The sequence below is a fragment of the Kogia breviceps genome, chromosome 14 (assembly GCF_026419965.1).
Source record: "Kogia breviceps isolate mKogBre1 chromosome 14, mKogBre1 haplotype 1, whole genome shotgun sequence".
NCBI classification, from domain to species: domain Eukaryota; kingdom Metazoa; phylum Chordata; class Mammalia; order Artiodactyla; family Physeteridae; genus Kogia; species Kogia breviceps.
The window spans coordinates 55,251,183-55,269,117 of NC_081323.1; the positions used below are offsets into that span (position 1 = coordinate 55,251,183).

The 17,935-nt window shown below is 53.5% G+C and overlaps 1 protein-coding gene and 1 non-coding gene across 4 annotated transcripts; both read right to left on the reverse strand.

Annotated features, from left to right (window-relative positions):
• Positions 1-29: 29 nt before the first annotated feature.
• On the reverse strand, positions 30-7,652 carry BICDL2 (BICD family like cargo adaptor 2). 3 transcript variants are annotated; one of them, XM_059037947.2, is made up of 11 exons: positions 7,587-7,652; positions 5,906-5,991; positions 3,888-4,850; positions 3,410-3,625; positions 3,161-3,277; positions 2,917-3,063; positions 1,829-2,026; positions 1,563-1,712; positions 971-1,101; positions 603-723; positions 30-515 (listed from the first exon to the last, which is right to left on the reverse strand). In XM_059037947.2, exons 3-11 carry the CDS (start codon positions 3,972-3,974, stop codon positions 366-368), a joined length of 1,317 nt encoding a protein of 438 aa, XP_058893930.1. In that variant the 5' UTR covers positions 3,975-4,850; positions 5,906-5,991; positions 7,587-7,652; the 3' UTR covers positions 30-365. The 3 variants fall into 3 exon arrangements, with proteins under 3 accessions (XP_058893930.1, XP_066869975.1, XP_058893925.1); XM_067013874.1 differs by having other exon boundaries at positions 5,906-6,219; positions 7,587-7,643; XM_059037942.2 differs by lacking the exon at positions 3,888-4,850 and having other exon boundaries at positions 5,906-6,219; positions 7,587-7,646.
• Positions 7,653-12,377: 4,725 nt separating this feature from the next.
• On the reverse strand, positions 12,378-12,484 carry LOC131741924 (U6 spliceosomal RNA). Its single transcript, XR_009331277.1, has one exon. It is a non-coding gene; the product is annotated as a U6 spliceosomal RNA (small nuclear RNA).
• Between the last annotated feature and the right edge of the window lie 5,451 nt (positions 12,485-17,935).

Sequence of the window (17,935 nt, forward strand, 5' to 3'; positions counted from 1 at the left end):
GTGCTTTTTTCCCAAGAATGGAGGCGAAGTCGGTGCAATGATTTATATATTACTTTGTCTGATCTTGATACATAAATACCCACCCTCACCCCTGTCCTGGAGCATGCCAGGGGCCAGGGGGCCTAGTCCCTGGAAAAGATAGACCTATATAGATTCGTAAAACAGCTCTGCCACACCTGCCCCTGCCACCCACCTGGGGTTCCTGGCCCCCAAAGCTGGCCCCTGCTCCCGGTGAGCCCTTGCCCAGCCTCTCGGGGTGGAGAGGGCACCAGCCGCCTTTGGCAGAAAGTCGGGGCCCGTCGCTCCATTGGCCAGAATAGGAAAGTGAGCCAAAGAGGGCAAAGGTGCCCCCCTTGACCGGGCGCTCAGGTCCTTCGGAAGAGGTTGCTGAAGAAGCCGCCGGCGGGCCCAGGGCCCAGGCGCGGCGGGGCGCGGCTCGGGGCGGATCCAGCCGCACTCAGCTCTTTCTGGCGTTGTGATCGCAGCTGCTGTCCGATGACCACCTGCATGTCGTCCTGCGGGCAGGGCGGCCGGGTGGGCGGGTCAGGTCCGTTCGGCCCCGCCCCTTCCTGCCCCCGCCCCTTCCTGCCCCCGCCCCTCACCTGCCAGGCCTCCAGCTCTTGTGTCAGCGCCACCTTCTGGCGGATGGTGCGAAGCAGCTCCCGGGAGAGGGAGTCTCGCTCGAGAGAAACGCGGCTGAGCTCCAGGGCCAGTTCCACGCACCTGCAAGGGAGAGGGACAGAGAGCAGGTCCGAGGGCGCTGGGGCCTCAGCAAACAGTGGTGGTTGGGGGCTCCTGGGCCCAGGCAGGAGTGAGGCCGCTAATACCGAAACCAGGGAGGTTGGCCCTTGCGTCGGAGTGGGGACAATTATAGCACTCGCGTGAGGGAATCCGAGACCCAGAAAGGCCAGAGTGTCCTGGGGGCCTGTAGCCCCCCGTGGGGCGGTGGTGGATGGTGGCAGATGCTCACTTGTTCACGGCCTCGTCCCGATCAGAGAGGGCGCCGCTTAAGACCTCCTCGGGATCCTCCTGCGCCCTCAGTTCCTTCTGCCTTTGCAGCTCCTCCCGCAGGGACTGTAGCTCTTCCCGCTGCAGCGCCATCTGCGGACAGGGTAAGGTGCAGAAAGGCAGGTAGGCCCCTGAGTGTCCCAGCTCTTGCTCTTCCAGGCAGCCTGGACTCCAGCTCGCCGCCCTCCCGCCCCTCCCCCACCCCCCATCCCGGCCTGCTCTGCAAACAACCCAGATAGCTGTGGTCCTGTGCTGGAGATGAATCTTCTGAGCGCCTAGAGGGGTGGGGTTGGTCGGGGTTGGATGAGTGGTATAAACCTGCAGGAAGGATGCACGGAGAAGCATTGGGAGGTGGGACTAAAGGGGCAGTGTAGTCCAGGAAGTCTTCCTGGAGGAGGTGACATACAGGCTGGCTCTTCAAACATGATTGCAAGTTTTTGGGGATGAAGGGCTATCCATAGAGGGGAATTCGTGGGCAAAGCCTCGGAGATGTAGATGGGAAAGAGAAACTGACATTGAGAGGGGCTTTGCAGCCAGTACTATTCTCCCCTCACCTCATCCTGTAACCGGACCACTTCCGCCTCCTTCTCTTCCAGTATCTCTTCTGGGCTCAGGGATGCTCGCTTCCTGGGAGGCTCCAACCTCTCCTCCTGGGGCGAAGGCTGGTGGCTGGATGCCTCTTGGGTCTCCGGGGACAGAGTGGCCTGTTCACCAAAGAAACTGGTCAGTGCAGTGTCGAACCTCGTGGGAAAAAAAGGAGGGGCGGAGTCTGCAGCCCGCTTGGATGGTACGTGTGGGGGCTGGTGGGCCAAGAGCTCACCAGAATATCTCCGCGTCTGTCCGCGTTCTGGTCTTGGTCCTTGTCGCTGTCGAGGATATGGGCAAGCTCTAACTGCAGCGAGGCTCCCGAGATGTTGGCGTCCTGGAGGCGCGACTCCTCCTCCAGCTCCGAGACCCGCCGCTGCAGCCTCCGCAGCGCACTCAGTGCCTCCCCCGCCTCGGAGCGCGCGAGTTCCAGCTGCGACCGACCCACCACAGAGCGAAACAAGGGTGGTCAGCCAGGTGCTCCCTCCACCGGCATCCCGCGGCCGGCTCACAGGGGGCGCCGGCGCGCCACAGAGAGTCAGGCAGCCCCGCGCGTCCGCGCAGCCCAGCTCTGAAGTTCGATCCCACTCCCAGATCGCTGGGCTGCCTTGGGCCGCGCGGTTCCCCTCGGCAGACACCAATTTCCTCCCCTATAAATCAGGGCGCCGATGGGCGCCCCGGCTTCAAAGTCTCCCATCACCCTCCCTCCAGTCCCACCCCACCAGGTCACCTCGAAAAGCCCCACCCCCTCCCCCAACCATACCGGTCTACCTTCTAACTCTCTCCCTAATGCTATCATCCAACATTGACTGATCCTTTTTCCTAAGCCGGGCAATGTGCTGAGGGTCTCACACCCTTACCACAGCCATGTACCATTACCATCCCATCTCACAGATGGGGAAACTGAAGGTGGTGTTCCGCAATAGTAGGAAGGGACACCGAAATAAGAACCCAGGTAATTTGACCACAAAATGCAAACTCCTGAGATCTCAAACATCAAGCCATACTGCCTCTTTTCATTTCCTTTCGTCCATTTTCACAGCCCAGACCTGGTCCAGGTCCCTATCATCTCTGCCCTGAGTTCTGGCCTCAGCCCCATCCCTGGCCTCCCAGATGCCAGTCTCTGATGCATTCTAAGAGTACTGCCCCTGCACAGTAGCTTATGGCTCCCACTTGCCCTTGTGCTAATTAATGCCTGTACTCTTCTGGCCCAGCTGTTAGGGCTCCCAGTGACCCAGCCCTGGTGTCTTCTCCCAGGAAGCCCTGAGGCAGTGGCCAAGGCCCCGGCTGGATGCACCCGCCCACCCCAACCCTACTAGTCACCTCCAGACTGTGCTCCTGCCTCTCCCGCCGTAGCAGCAGCAGCTCCTCATGGGTTGCCTGTAGCCTGCCCTGGCCCTTCTCCACCTCCTCACACAGACCTCGAATCTGGGCCTCCAGGTCCTTTCGGCGACTCTGGAGCATCTGATTCTGGGGAAAGGCCTCAGAGCTGGAGTGGAAGGGCTAGGCCAGGCACAGACAGCCCCCAGCGAGCCTTCCAGGCTCAATAGACCCAGCTGGCACTCACCTCCCCCTGCAGACACTCCAGCCGTGTCCTCAACTCTGCCCCAGCCAAGGCCTGAGCCTGGCACTGCCCCCGAAGGCCATCCAATTCTCTCTGAAGCTCCTGCTCAGTCTGGGAGGCCTGAGGGTGGGGGGAGGCAGTGGAGCCCTCAGCTGGCCCAAGCCGCAACACCAAGCCCAGTGCACCCACTCCCACCAGGACCCAGGTGTCTGCCCCTCCTTGCCCAGGGACCCGGGGTCAGGGCCGTCCCACCTGGGCCAGCTGCTGGCTGAGCCGGAGGTTCTGTTCACTGAGTTCACTGAGGGCGCGTGCCCGCTCCCGTCCGCTGTCCTGCTGCTCGGAACGCTGCTCCCCCAGCTGGGCCCGAAGGGCCTCCAAGTCCCCCTCAAGCTCCACAGTCCTGGCCTCCCACTCGGCTCCCCGGGCTGCCAGGCCTCGGCGGAGCTCATGGTTCTCCTGCTGCAGCCTCTGTGGGGGCCAGGATAGAGGGTAGAGACAGGGAGAGGTGAGACTGGAGGGTATGCAGGGAGACAGACAGAGACCCAAAGAAAGTCCAAGGGGGGTCTGACACAGGCCTGAAAACCAGAAACATGAGAGAGCCGGGGAGGAAGTGGGCAGAGGGCAAGACACAGCCTCAGACAGTAGAGGAGGAGGGAGAGCAATAGAGAGAAGCTTCCGGGAGGGGCTGACCCTGGGCCAGAGTTGGGCGGGCTCCCTGATGCTCACTCACCTCTGGCTGCCTCCAGGGCTTCTGGACCCGAGGGTGTAGGCGCTGTTTCTGGCGCCTGAGTCTGGCAGAATTGAAGCCTAGGCCCATTGCCTCACACACCTGCGTTCCAGGGGCTCTGGAGATTTGGACTCTGCCCAGCCTCTCTGCTCGGTCCCTCTCCCCCAGCTCCTCCTGGCCAGCTCCCTCTAATTAACCCTGGTCAGCCACACCCTGGCCCCAGGCCTCTGCCTGCCCTCCCCCAAACCTGTCTAACCAGCAGGGGGATGCTCCTGGCACACCCAGATGCCCAGCTTGTGGAGGCAGGCAAGTCAGGGGGCCAGCGTCTCCCGCCTCCCTGTCATAGACTCTCCATGCGGGAAGGTGAAGCTAACCACAGCTGCTACAATGATTAGCAGGCATTCCTGCCAGGGCCTGTGCTAGCACTTTACCTATATTTATTTACTCTACAAGACTTAGACTCCTTAACATCCTCATTTTACAAATGAGGAAACTGGGCCTCAGAGAGGTTAAAAGCCTTGCCCAAGGACACACAGTGAGTTAGTGGATCCGGGATTCTAACCCAGGCAGCCAAGCCCTTAACCAAATACTGTGCGGCAACACAGCTCTAGGATGGAGCCCACAGGTTCGGGGTCCTATCGTCCTGGCCGTTGTCCTGCTCTGCTGCTGCTTTGTGGTCAGGCAAGTTCCCTAATATCTCCAAGTCCCATCCATTCATCCATCCATCCATCCATCCATCCAATATTTCCTGAGCTCACCCCGTTTTGGAGTCTTTGTTAGCAGTAAGTGAGACCACCAAGTTCCGTGCCTGAAGCAACTTAGAGTCCAGAGGCAAATGGACACATGCTTGAACCAGGTAGTTTCAGAGGGGGGACATTAAGAGCCCTAAAGAAACCCTGGGAAGTGATTGAAGAGGAGTGGGGTGGGGTGGGGGCTCCTTCAGGAGGAAGTGATGTCTGTTGATTCCTGCAGGGCAAGAAGGAAGAGGGCTATAGCAAGGGACAGCAAGTGCAAAGGCCCTGAGGCAGTATGCATGGGTTGCTCAGGGAACTGAAAAAAGGCCCCCTCTGAGGAGGGACTGCATGGCTGAGATGACTTATAACTGATGTCAAGGAGGTCACATGGGGAGTTTTGTTTTCATTCTAAATGTGAGGGGGAGCCACTGAAAGATTCTGGGCAAGGACTGAAATGATCTGATTTGCAATTTTTGAGGATCCCTCTGGCTTCCCCATGGAGAAGGGGCTCAGGTTGCAAGAGTGGACGCTGGGGACCAGTGAGGAGGCAGCTGCAGTGTCTGGGGCAGATGATGGGGCTGCGGCCAGCTTGGAGAGACAATGAGAAGTGGGTAGACTCACAATCTAGTTTCGAAGAAGAATCAATAGGGCCTGCCAGTGTGGGAGGGAGAGATCACAGAGATGTGCAGGCTCTGGTCCTGCGGCGGGAAGCTGGGGTGGGGACAGCAGGGGATGGGGTCATGGAATCCAGTGCCACTTATGTTGAAATGCCCATTAGGTGGCCAGGTGGGGAGGGTGTGGGGCTGACGACATGCATACAGGAGTCAGTGGTGTCCAGGGTGTTTAGGGGACCAGATGTGACCCCCAGGGTGAGAGTGTGGCTGACTACAGCCTGGGCAGAGGGAACTGTTCATATCTCCCAGAGCCGGATGAGAATTGACCAAGATGATGCATGGAAAGTGCTTAGCCCAGAGCCAGGCAGGGAGAGAGCCCAGGATCTGTTGGCTGGGATCATTGCAATACTGCTGAGGAGACAGACCCAAGATTCAGAGAGGTCCAGCAGCTTGCCCAAGGTCACACAACCAGGCAGGGATCTGAACCCAGGTCCTGTCTTGCCCTCAGAGTCCATATTCTTAACCACTGGGCAACACTGCCAAGGAGGCTGGTCCCAGACCTGAACTGCTGTTCCAGAGGCATCCCCCTGCCTGGCTTTCCTCTCCCTGCCCCCCTGCCTGGTCCCTCCCCTGTCCTCCATCCCCCCAGCCCTGCCCTCTGCTGTCAGCTCACTTCCTCACGCTCAGAGTGCTGGGTGCTCAGCATCTCCAGCCGCCGCTGCAGCTCCTCATTGCGCTCCAGAAGCATCTTGCCAAGCTCTGCGGCCAACAACAGGTCTTTCTCCTTCTGCTGCAGCTGCAGGGCCAGGTCCTTGGGCTCCTCAGACCTTGGGCCCCCTCCCAGGAATGAGTCCTGCCGCTCCAGCACGAAGGGGAAGAAGCCCTCATTGCCGCTGGGGGAGGTGCCCCCGGAGAGCAGCCCAGATGGGAAGCTGGGCCCTTCTGGGGAGCTCATGGTGCCTGCAGTGTCTGTGGGGACAGGTAGGTCTGTGGGGAGAGGTAGCTGCATGACAGTCTACACCGCAGCCCAAAGAGGTTCACTGCCCTGCCCCCCCCCCCCCCCCACTGGCCAAGACGTGGCTCTCCTGCAGTTCTTCAACTGCCTACTGGCCCTCTCGGTCCTGCAGCCAGGGCCTCCCTGGTCCATGAAGGGTTAATGATCTGTGTCTTGGCTGTCCAGCTCCGTTAATGTTTCCAGGGTAAACTGAGGCAGGGAGAAGCAGGAAAAGAGCTGTCCAGACTTCTGCCTCTGGCAGATGTTTTCTGCTCCCAGGAAACCTTCTCCCAGTGCTCCAGGACCACACGCCACCCCAGAGACAGTCCCTGCCCCCCTCTTCCCAGGACCCAGCTGTTCTGGCTCCCCGCCTCTTACCAGCTGGGAAACTCTTCCCAGAACCCAGGTTCTTGGGACTCAGGACTGTGCGATGAGTCCAGCCTCTTCTCCCAAGAATACAGGGCCTTGGGAACTTACGTGTCCTGAGCCCTTAGCCCCCAGAAATCCAGCACCCTCCCCTTCCAGAAGCCCAGGCCCAAGTTCCCAGCCCCCCAGCCCTCCTGACCCTTGTTTTCCTATTTTCTCAGGTCCCCATCCTTCTGAACTTAGGTGCCCGGACCCTCAGCCCACCCCTTCTAGATTGATGGCCCCAGTCCCCCAGTTTCCAGGCCCTGAGCAGGCGGGCAGGCGAGGTAACAGGTTGTGCCGGCACTGCCACCCGCCCGGCCACTCCAGGTTTCTGTTTACTTCCCGCCCGGCTTTGGGGATGGGAGCCTGGTGGCACTCCCCTAGGGCCGCCAGGGCCCGCAGTTCAGGGGCTCCAGGGCTCAGGAGGGAGGGGAAACACGGGGCTTTCCTGGCATATTACCCCTCTCCAGCACTCCTGAGGTTCCCCCACCCCCTACGCGTGCACACACATCTGTCCCTTCCCCTCCTCCCCTCGCCAGGTGTCCGACCCCAGGCCTACTCTCAGGGCCCAGGCATCAGCGGCAGTCCCAGCCCAAATGCCCCCCGGCCAGACGGGGTCTCCCTGACGTGGCCTCTGCAGGCCCAACACCGCTCTGGGACTCAGGGGTATCCCTCCTTCTCACCCTTCCCGGCACTGAGCTACCAGTTATTAGCACCTCAACCCAGGCGTCAGGGTCCCCAGCGCCTCGACCCCCAACCCTAGGCGTCGGAAGCCCAGCCACCGCCTTCCTGCCTTCCTGCCTTCCTTCCTGCCCGCGTCCCCCGTTTCCCGGCCCCGGGAGTCCGGCCCAGCCGCCCCTGCCCCGCCCCATGCCCCACTCGCCCACTCTCCCCGGCCCGGTTCGCCCGAAGCTCGAAGGGTCCCTGTCCTCGGCGCCCTTTAGACTCTCACCCGACGACGCCGGGCTCCCTCCGAGGTACCCGCGGTCCGCGGTCCCCGGTCCCCTCTTCCGGAGGCGGCGCCAGGTGAACTGCCCGCACAGGTGAGGGCGCGGTGCCACGGGCAAGGCCTGGGGCGCCCCCTGGTGGCCGGAATGGCCAGGTGGGGCCTAAAGAAAGGCCTCCACCCAGATCAGAGCCAGTGACCCATCTTGCTGCCATTGGAAAACGACAGGGCCCATTAACTGAGCACCTGCTGTGTGCAGACCCCTGAGCATATATGTCAGCTCCTTTCCCCTCACAACTGCTCTTGTGGGATAGGAAATTATTAACAATAACAACAAATCTAACATGTATTAATGCTAAGTAATATGCTAAGTAACAATATCCTCTTATATGGGAATAACTTCTTTACTTTCATGACATCCTAATGAAGCAGGAACTACTATTATCCCCATTTTACAGATGAGTAAACTGAGGGCCAGGGAGAATCTAACTTGCTTGGGGTCACGTGGCCAGAACTTGAATGTGAGCAGCACAAGTGTGACTTCAGGGTGTGTGCTCTTATGCTGATTCCCATGCTGTAGGTGACAGCTAAAGTGACTTGCCCGTAACCACACCTTAGCCTGTGCGCCTCCCAACTTGAGGCTGTCGGTTCCCAGGCTGCACAGAGGCAGAGGCAGAGGCCTGGGTATGGAGACTGGGAGGATCCAGGCCTGGGTTCTGGGGTCCAGCCCAGTGCAGCCTGGGCATGCAGGGGATGCCCCTGCTGTGACCTGGTGGCTTGTCAGGAGTCTCCGCAGACTTCCAGGGCTCCCTGGGTCCCTGTAAAAGGGGTTCCTGGCCTGGTGAGTAGGGACAGATGGAGGGCTGGGAGCAATGGTATGCTGGTAACACTTTAACAACAGACTCTCTGGGGAAAAAGAATGCCCTGATTTGTTGCTTTTGCCAATTTCTGTGCTGTAAGTACTCCCTCCAAAGCTGATTTCAAGCTACTGATGTGACATCCTTGAATGTGGAGATGGGCAGAAATGTCCATAATCAGCTTTTGCCAGCCAGTACCAGCTGGCTCCCCTGCCCCTCTGGCTGTGGGGGGTCAGGGCTTCTGAGTCTTGGAGGACTGGAGTCCTATCTGGCTGAATTTTAGAAAAACAGGAGGAAGATGGGAGCTGGGACTTCTGACTTGTGGGGAAATGGATGCAAGGATTCCTTGGAGGGGTGGTTCGGGGGCTGGGACTACTGCGTCCGGGGCTGGGACAAGGTTTCCTGCCAGTACAGAGCAGGGGTACCAGTTACATTGCAAAGGGGTCTGTGGGCTGCCTTGCCTGGCAAGGCCAGTACAGTCTCCCACAGCACCTGTAGGACAGCCTGGCAGACTTCGGAGGGCTGGAGACACCCCAGCCTTGCCTCGGTGCTGCCACCTGACTCCCTCCAAATACCAGGACCACCAGGGACCCCGGGTATAATGCACCCACACTCGGCAAGCCTTCCCTGAGCCCCCCTCCTGCCAGGCAGGGGGTGGGCTCACCTGGAGATGAAGTGCTCAAGACCCTACTCCCAAAGGAGGTTCACAGTCCACCCAGGAGGTTGGAGGAGGTGTAGACCTATAAACCAGAAAGGCACCAATAAAACAAACAGCAAAAGAGCTTGGCTCTTGGGTGCTGGCATCACATGGCTTCAGTCCAAATCCCAGTTTGGCCACATGTCAGCTCTGTGTACCTGTGTCATTCAGTTGACTGGCCTCTGCAGCCCTCAGTTTCTCCATCTGTAAAATGGAGGTGATCACAGTTCCTAGCTTATGGAGTTCTGAGAATTCAATGAGGGTGAAGTACCAGCGCTTAGGCTGTGCTCATGATCCTCAGCAGGGCCCTAAGAAATGACTCACCACACATATTACAATGCATTTCATCCTCACAGCAACCCTATTAAGTCATTACCATTCACAGACAGGTTACCAACTCAGGGAGGCAAAGTGATTTGTCTGTGGCTGCATGGACGACCTCTCATCCCAGCTTGCCTGGCTCCCAGTCCCAGTAATTCTTTGGACATTTGAATCTGGCCTCCAGCCTCCCTGCTGGACCTGAGTCCTGGCCTCCAGCCCCTCCCCTGTCCCCCAGGTCTCTCTCCCAGCCTCCTTGCTGATCATAGGTGAATATGGATGAGAGCAACAGAGTGGCCCCAGGGAAGCCCTAGGGATGCTGGGACATGTCCAGATAAGAGCAGAGATGATAATAACCCAGCCCTCTGGTCTCCAGCCACCCCCCAAGCAAGCCAGCTTCCTGGAGCCTCCAAGCTCTGGTTCAGCCCTGAATGCTCTCCCCCACCTTCCTAACCACCTGGTGGGCCCCTAGTGTTCTGAGTCCTGGTGTCTCCTCCCTGGGGAAGCCTCCGCAGACTTCACAAGGACTTGGGCAGCCTCTGCTGGGCGGCAGAAGCCAGCAGAATGCCCCACCCACTCCAGTGAGGCAACCCAGGGAATGGCGCACTTCCAGACCAAGGTGCCTCCGGGCTTTTACGACAGATACAAAGTCTATGAACAATAAGTAGTATTGTTTGGGGCATTTAAAACCTTCCTATAAAATGTTTTGCACTGAATACATTGTTCTGTAACTTGCTTTTTTTCATTTAGCCTGATATTTCCAAGTTTTTTCCCAACTTAAAAAAAATTGACTTTATTGGTAGGTATTCATTTCCTAGGGCTGCCATAACAAATTTATGGCTCAAAAAACAGAAATGTATTGTTTCATAGTTCTGGGGGCCAGAAGCCCGAAATCAAGGTGTGGGTAGGGTTGGCTCCTCCTTGAGCCCCTGACGGGCATCTCTCCTACACTGCTCTCCCAGCTCCATGGTCCATCACCCAGAGCTCCCCGTGCTCCTTCCGCAGGTCTTATCCCCTGGAAACCACTGATCTGTTTTACTTTGCCTCTTCCAGATTGCTCTCTGAATGGAGTCGTGGCAATAAAAGCACCAAGTCCTAACCACTGGACCGCTAGGGAAGTCCCTTCTCCTGGCTGCTTTGACCCAGCATAATGCTGCTGCGATTCATCCGTGTCATACATATCAGTGGAATCAATAGGGTTGAGAAGTTTCAAATCTAAAGGAAAGTTGCTGAAATAACACAATGAATACCCTCCACTTAGGCTCCCAATGGTGGACATTTTGCCACATTTGCTTTCTTGCTCTCTTACACGACACACACTCTCACACATTTTACTAAACCGTTGGCTACTTCAGCTTGCATCTCTGAGGACACAGATATCCCCGTACATAATCATGTACCATTATCACATGTGATCAACTGAACATTTCTCTTTAGACCCCTTTCATCTGAAATACTCCCCTTGCCTTCTTTTTTTTTTTCTAATATTTATTTATTTATTTTGGCTGTGCCGGGTCTTAGTTGTGGTCCACAAGATCTTCTGTTGCGGCATGCATGCGGGATCTAGTTCCCTGACCAGGGATTGAGCCCGGGCTCCCTGCATTGGGAGTGCAGAATCTTACTCACTGGACCACCAGGGAAGTCCCACTCCCCTTGCCTTCTTATGTGTCTTTCAGGATATTGACTTTGGGGGGAAGAATACAAGCAGCTGTTTTCCAAAATGTTTCTCAGACTTATCCAGGATAATGTATTTAGATTTAGTTTGTTCTTAACAGCTGTAAGGTATTTCATCCAATATTTATGCCCTGATTTATTTCTCCACTCTACTATCAATGAACACTTAGTCTTCTGGCACTTCTTCAACATTATAAACAATTTTCTAATGCACATCCTTGTACATAGATCTCCATGGACACTTGGATGGAAATTTTATGCTGTCATCATTCTAGAAGTAGAATGAGTGGGGGGAGGTGTTCCAGTGATCTCTTGCTGTGTAATAACTATCCCACCATTTAGAGGCTTGGAACAGCAAGGTTTTTTTTTTAAATTATTCTTTAGAACTTTTTTTTTTAAATTTATTTTTGGCTGCGTTGGGTCTTCATTGCTGCACGTGGGCTTTCTCTAGTTGTGGCGAGCAGGGGCTCCTCTTCGTTGCGGTGCGTGGGCTTCTCATCATGGTGGCTTCTCTTGTTGTAAAGCACAGGCTCTAGGCGCACAGGCTCAGTAGTTGTGTCGCACGGGCTTCATGTGGGATCTTCCCGGACCAGGGCTTGAAGCCGTGTCCCTTGCATTAACAGGCGGATTCTTAACCACTGTGCCACCAGGGAAGCCCAGCAATTTGGTTTTCTCTCTCACAGTTTTGAGGGTTGGCTGGGTTCTGCCGGCATCTCATGCAGTTGCAGGTAAGATGGTGGCCGGGACTGGTGTCATCAGATGGTTTCTCTGCGCCCATGTCTGGCGCCTGGGCTGGCTGGCTGGGTCAGCTGGGACGAGATAGTGTTTCTTTCTTCACGCAGCCTCTGCACGCGTCTGCCTGGATTTCCTCCCAGCGAGGCTATCCTGGACTCCTCACGTGGCAGCCGACTTCCCCAAAAACGAGGTTCCAAGAAGCCTGGGCAGAAGGTGCCAGGCTTCTTAAGACTCAGAAGTTCCCAGAACCATCACTTCTGTAGCATGCTACTGGTCAGCAAGGCACTGAGTCAGCCCAGGTTCCAGGGGAAAGGAGTGGATTCCACCTCTCCACAGGAGGAGTAGAGAAGAATTTGCAGCCATCTTTTACCTACCACAGAGGTTATGCTCTTCAGTTTTATTAAATATCGCCCAACTGGTTTCCAAAGGGTAGGTATGAATTTACACTCTGTAATCAGAAGTCCAACTCCATTTCTTTTTTTTTTAAACATCTTTATTGGAGTATAATTGCTTTACACAAATATGGAACGCTTCACGAATTTGCGTGTCATCCTTGCTCAGGGGCCACGCTAATCTTCTCTGTATCGTTCCAATTTTAGTATATGTGCTGCCAAAGCGAGCACTAACTCCATTTCTGATGTTTGCTAATAGCCTGAAAGCCTCAGACTTCCCTCTTCCCTCTTGTGTCCCACATCTGGGCAAGCTGATAAGAAGGCCCTGATGCTCGCTCCCTTGCACAGACGGGAAATTGAATTCAGGAAAGCCCTGGCCAGTGTGAAGGGGCCCTCAGCCCAGCCTCACCCCCTGACCACAGTGAAAGCCCCTCCTCACTCTCTCAAGCCATTTCTGACCTGCTTGGGAACCTGCCCTGCTCCTCCCAGGAAGCCTCATTATGTCAGTCATCAATCTCATCCTACTCTCTTGCTACGTGTGACCTCATCAGTCTTCACCTCCCATCACGAAGCAACCAGGAAACACACTCCTATTGGCAGAGTGTGAGTTTCATCTAGCCCGTTCCTAGCTAATACTTGGCATCATCAGACTTTTAAATTTTTGCCAATCCAATGACAAACATGGTGTGAGATAATAGAAAAAATATATATCGGTCTCTGCCCTCAGTTCCTGGTACAAAGCTCCTGAAATCCTTGTAAATAGGGATGCCAGGAGAAGTGAGGTTTTCATTAAGTTGGTGTCAGTGAAGTGGGATTTGCTAGAACTCATGGAAGCATGTGGCTTGGGAAGAGAAAGGATAAAAGGGCAGGGGATGCGGAGATTTTGATTCCTGGTAGCCACGTGGTCACCCATGGTCTGGAGAAGCAGCTGTACTGTACTCAGGTACTAAAGGTAAAAGCTGGCAATGGAATTTAGGGATGGACCCAACTCCCAGGGAGTTGGTTCAATTGAGGCAGAAGGAAATGAAAACTAATAAGAAAACGGCAAAGGATTCAACTGTTTATTGTTATCGGTAATAGCTAAAATGAAATTAAAAGAGAGTGCTGGGTGGAACCTTGATACTGATCAGATTTTGGTGAGTCTGAGCTTTGGCCACTAGCCTAATGCCTCCCAATGAGGGAAAAGTCTCGCAGGGACAACCATAAGTACCTCTGAGACCTCAGGTCACCAGGAAGGTAGTCAAGGTGAGGGAAAGGCAAAACCAAGAAACTGCTGAAAGCAGGGGAACAGTGTGGAGGGTTTTTTTCATTTCGTGTATCAGTATCATCACTTTCTTGAAGACCCTTTCTTGAAATGGATTGTGAGAGTAACTAGCTTAGGGCTGTTCTTTGGTTTTGAGTCTGCAGACTGGAAGGGCATGTCTGGGTTGATTCAGGACCCACAGCTCAATATGAAAGAATCACAGATGGTTATAAGTGATCCAGACCCACAGGAGGTTATTCCCGAGGGAACAGCCAGCCTGGTAGACTGAAGAAAAGCCACAGTAAGGTCTGATTACCCTGGGAAGGAGAACTATCCATCTTGCCCCATAAATGCCAAGTGGAACACTGCAGACGAAGTGGATGACAACTCTGTATGCTAGCCACCTGGAGCTGGCTTTAAAAGGACCTGGATATTCACCCACCAAATATGCCCCTTACCCCGACCACCCTCTGGTTGAGGGGGGTGGCCCTTTTGCATGGGTACCCCCACATAACCTGACTGCTGCAAAACTGAAGGACAGTTCAGGAAGCCTTATAAATCTGTGGTACCAGCTCCCCCTCATGGGTCTTACTAAAGAAAAAAATTAGGTTAATTAACAAGAAAATGGGGGGACTTCCCTGGTGGCACAGTGGTTAAGAATCCACCTGCCAATTCAGGGGACATGGGTGTGAGCCCTGGTCCGGGAAGATCCCACATGCCGCAGAGCAACTAAATCCGTGTGCCACAACTACTGAGCCTGCGCCCTAGAGTCTGCGAGCCACAACTACTGAGCCCGCACGTGCCTAGAGCCTGTGTTCCACAAGAGAAGCCACCACCATGAAGAGTAGCCCCCCCTCGCCGCAACTAGAGAAAGCCCAGCAACAAAGACCCAACGCAGCCATAAATAAATAAATAAATAAATTCAGTTATTAAAAAAAAAAAAAGAAAATGGGGAAAGGCAGAGGAGAGAATCAAGAGACAAGAGACAGGTCTTGGCAGGGTGAACATTTTTAAAGGGTTATTAAGAAATAAGGTGAATAAAACGAATATTGATAGGAATGAAACAAAGAGTAAAACGAGAGGAGAGAAGGACTTCCTTGGTGGTCCAGTGGTTAAGACTCCATGCTTCCATTGCAGGGAGCACGGGTTCAATCCCTGGTTTGGATCCTGCATCCCGCATCCCGCATGACGCGTGGCATGGCCAAAAACCAAAAAAAACCAGGTGGCTAGCAACCTGGGGAGAAGTCGGACTCAAGTCCCAGAACCAACTCTGCAGATCCTGCTTGGCCATGAAAGGTGTTTTTTTTTTTTTTTTTTTTTTTCGGTACGCGGGCCTCTCACTGTTGTGGCCTCTCCCGTTGCGGAGCACAGGCTCCGGACGCGCAGGCTCAGCGGCCATGGCTCACGGGCCAGCCGCTCCATGTGGGATCTTCGCAGACCGGGGCACGAACCCACGTCCCCTGCATTAGCAGGCGGACTCTTAACTACTGCACCACCAGGGAAGCCCAGCCATGAAAGTTTTTAAAGGGGAAAAAGGAGAGGTAATCTCAGTTAATCACTGTCAGTTTCTTTTTCTTTGACGGCACCTCGCTAGCAAGTAGGATCTTAGTTCATTGGAAGAATGGAGTCTTAACCACTGCACCACCGGGGAAGTCCCCTCAGTTAATCACTGAGATAGGGGGTCAGAATCATCACCATCTCCCGTTGGGTGCAGCCTTGTCGACTCCTTGTGATCTTTCTTTAAATGCCACCTTGTACAGTTTCTTCACGAGATTACTGAAGGGGAAGCTAGGGAAGAGATCTAGTCATCTGTTAATTCCTCATTCTTCATTTCTATTTCTTTGATCTAAGGAAAGAATTAGGTTTGGCTAAGTATTGTGTGATCAAAAGATTTGAAAGGTGTGCTTGGGCCGGAGGTTAGTTACAATCTGGCTTTGCTAAAGGGACAAGACAAAAGGGACCTCCTGCAGAGAGCTCTTTCCTGCAAAGAGCTCTTTCCTGCAAAGAGCTCTTTCCTGCAAAAAGCTGCTTACATCCCCATTGTCAGACATCACTCCATTTCTAAGGGATTAGGGGCGAAGGTCTATCTTCTGTAACTTTTTCCTGCTGACATAGGGTGTCGTAGTCTTAGTGTGGAAGATGTCGACATGCTTCTATAGCATCTCTTTGCTGACAATTTTAGTTGCCCGCTTACATATACGGGCATAGCAAACTACAATTATTTTGACGCCCACAGATACAGATTATTATGAGCAATAGTGTTAACCGCATTCTCTTCAGGCCAGTACTTGGAATTGTGCTAGCCAAAGAGTCAGTACTGCTCAAAACGAAGCAGCTTATGTCATGGCTGCAGTCTGGTCATCATGCTTTTTCCCTCTGGGGGACAGTTACAGTATCTGTAAAGCAACTCAAGAATGTGCATCAGACACTGAAAGATTCTGTGACTCTATTGTCCTGATCATTAACTGCTTGAGCCTGCTCTTTTGTGACTCAGGGAGGCTTGGGAGAATTCAGCTTTTCTACAAACAAGAGGCAGGGGACACTGGAAGGGCCTTTGTACCTGGGGGGAGGCGGGGGTACCACAGTGTTCTGCTCCGTTTTGATTCCTCCCTTCTGCCTCCCCCTAACCCCACCCAAGCAACCACTGATCTGCTTTCTATCCCTCTAGATTGGTTTGCATTTGCTAAATATAACTGGAATCATATAGCATGATCTATTTTTTTGTCCTCCTTCTTTTGTTTGTTTTCCACATTAACTTTTTTTTCTTATTGTGGTAAAATACACATATATAAAATTTGTTATCTTAACCATTTTTAAGTGTACAGTTTGGCGGCATTACCTGCAGTCACAATGCTGTGCAGAAATCACCACAATCATCCCCATAATTCCTTTCGGCTTGTAAAACTGAAACTCTGTCCCCATTAAACACAAACTACCCCTTCTCCCCACCCTTGGCCCCTGGCAGTCACCACTGTACTTTCTGTCTCTGTGAGTTTCAGTACTCTAAGTACCTCATTTAAGTGGAATCCTGTAGTATTTGCCTGCCATTAGGTCTTTTCAAGGACAGTTTCTGTTGATTTTTTTTTTCCTTTGAACTGACCATATTTCCTGTTTCTTTGTGTGCCTTGTGATTTTTTGTTGAACACTGGGACATTTAAATCTAATAATGTGGTAACTCTGGAAGTCAGGTTCTCCCCCTCCCCAGGGTTTGCTGTTTTTTGTTGTTGTTTGGGGGGGGGGGAATGTTGTAGGCTGTCTCTGTGACTGAGGTGTGAACTTAATGTGTTCTTAGGTCTTTTCTGAGCCTTTCCTTGGGCACACGCAGTCACTTGCTAATTTTCCCCATAGATGCAGGTTTTTTGTTTTGTTTTGTTTTGTTTTAATGTTCTAGTCTTTAATGTCTGACTCCTGAAAGAGGAAAATCTTTAAAAGATGGGGGTTAATACTCAATGCTCTGTGGTGACCTAAATGGGAAGGAAATCCAAAAAAGAGGGGATATATGTATACGTATAGCTGATTCACTTTGTTGTACAGTAGAAACTAACACAACATTGTAAAGCAATTATACTCCAATAAAAATTAATTTTTAAAAAAGAAGGGGGTTAAAAAGGGGTCACGGCTCAGCCCTTTAAATCCCCCCCCCCGCCGTCACTTCAGCCAGATGGGCGGGGGCTGCAGCACGGGGGGAGGTGTCACAAGAATGGCTGCCACCCCTCTGTCTACAGCTCCCTGATCAGAAGCATTGATCATTCTCAGCCATCAGAGCCCAGATCCCCCATCTTCGGAGGACAGGGTCCTTTTTGCTCACCTTCCTTCCTGCAAGCTCTCCAGGTGGGGGATGGGCAGCTACTACTGAACTGAGAACTGAAATTGATGGCCATTTACTGTCCAAGCCTTCCCCTGGAAGTTGTAAGCCTTCAGCGTTCCAGAATAGTTCCATCAGACAGATTCTGCCAGTGCAATTGTTGTCCAGGTGGAGAGACAGATTCCTGGTACTTCCTACTCCACCATCTTCCCAGAATCTTCTCCAATCCAAAGCCTTTTGCACAACAGTGGGTGAAACAGTCGGGGAGTGAAGAAGGGAACTTCCCAGTACTCCTTGACACAGGAGCCCCACTCACCACTCACTGTGGTACCAAAACCTGTTGGTGAAGCCCTGACTTGGCGGCAATTAGATTGAGAAAACAGAACGTAGAAGTGCAAGAGTTCATGAGATTATGGAAGTTGGAATGTTTAAACAGGCTTTATGTAAAGAAGCTGTGTCTCCTTTACCTATTGTTTTATGGGAATGGATATTATGTCCTGCTGGGAATATTTCCCTTACCTGGTATTGTAAACCCCAAACCTGTAGATGGAGTCCCAGAGGAGGCCACATCTAGGAATGTAAGGGTCGATTGAATTAAGGTAAAAGTTCTACTAACTGGAATTCTACTAATTGG

Coding starts and splice junctions, on each gene's coding strand:
- BICDL2 (XM_059037942.2), bottom strand. CDS start 6,187: ATGAGCTCCCCAGAAGGGCCCAGCTTCCCATCTGGGCTGCTCTCCGGG. Junction 3,064..3,160: donor TGGAGTGTCTGCAGGGGGAG/GTGAGTGCCAGC, acceptor GCCTTTCCCCAG/AATCAGATGCTCCAGAGTCG. Junction 516..602: donor AAGAGCTGGAGGCCTGGCAG/GTGAGGGGCGGG, acceptor CCCTGCCCGCAG/GACGACATGCAGGTGGTCAT.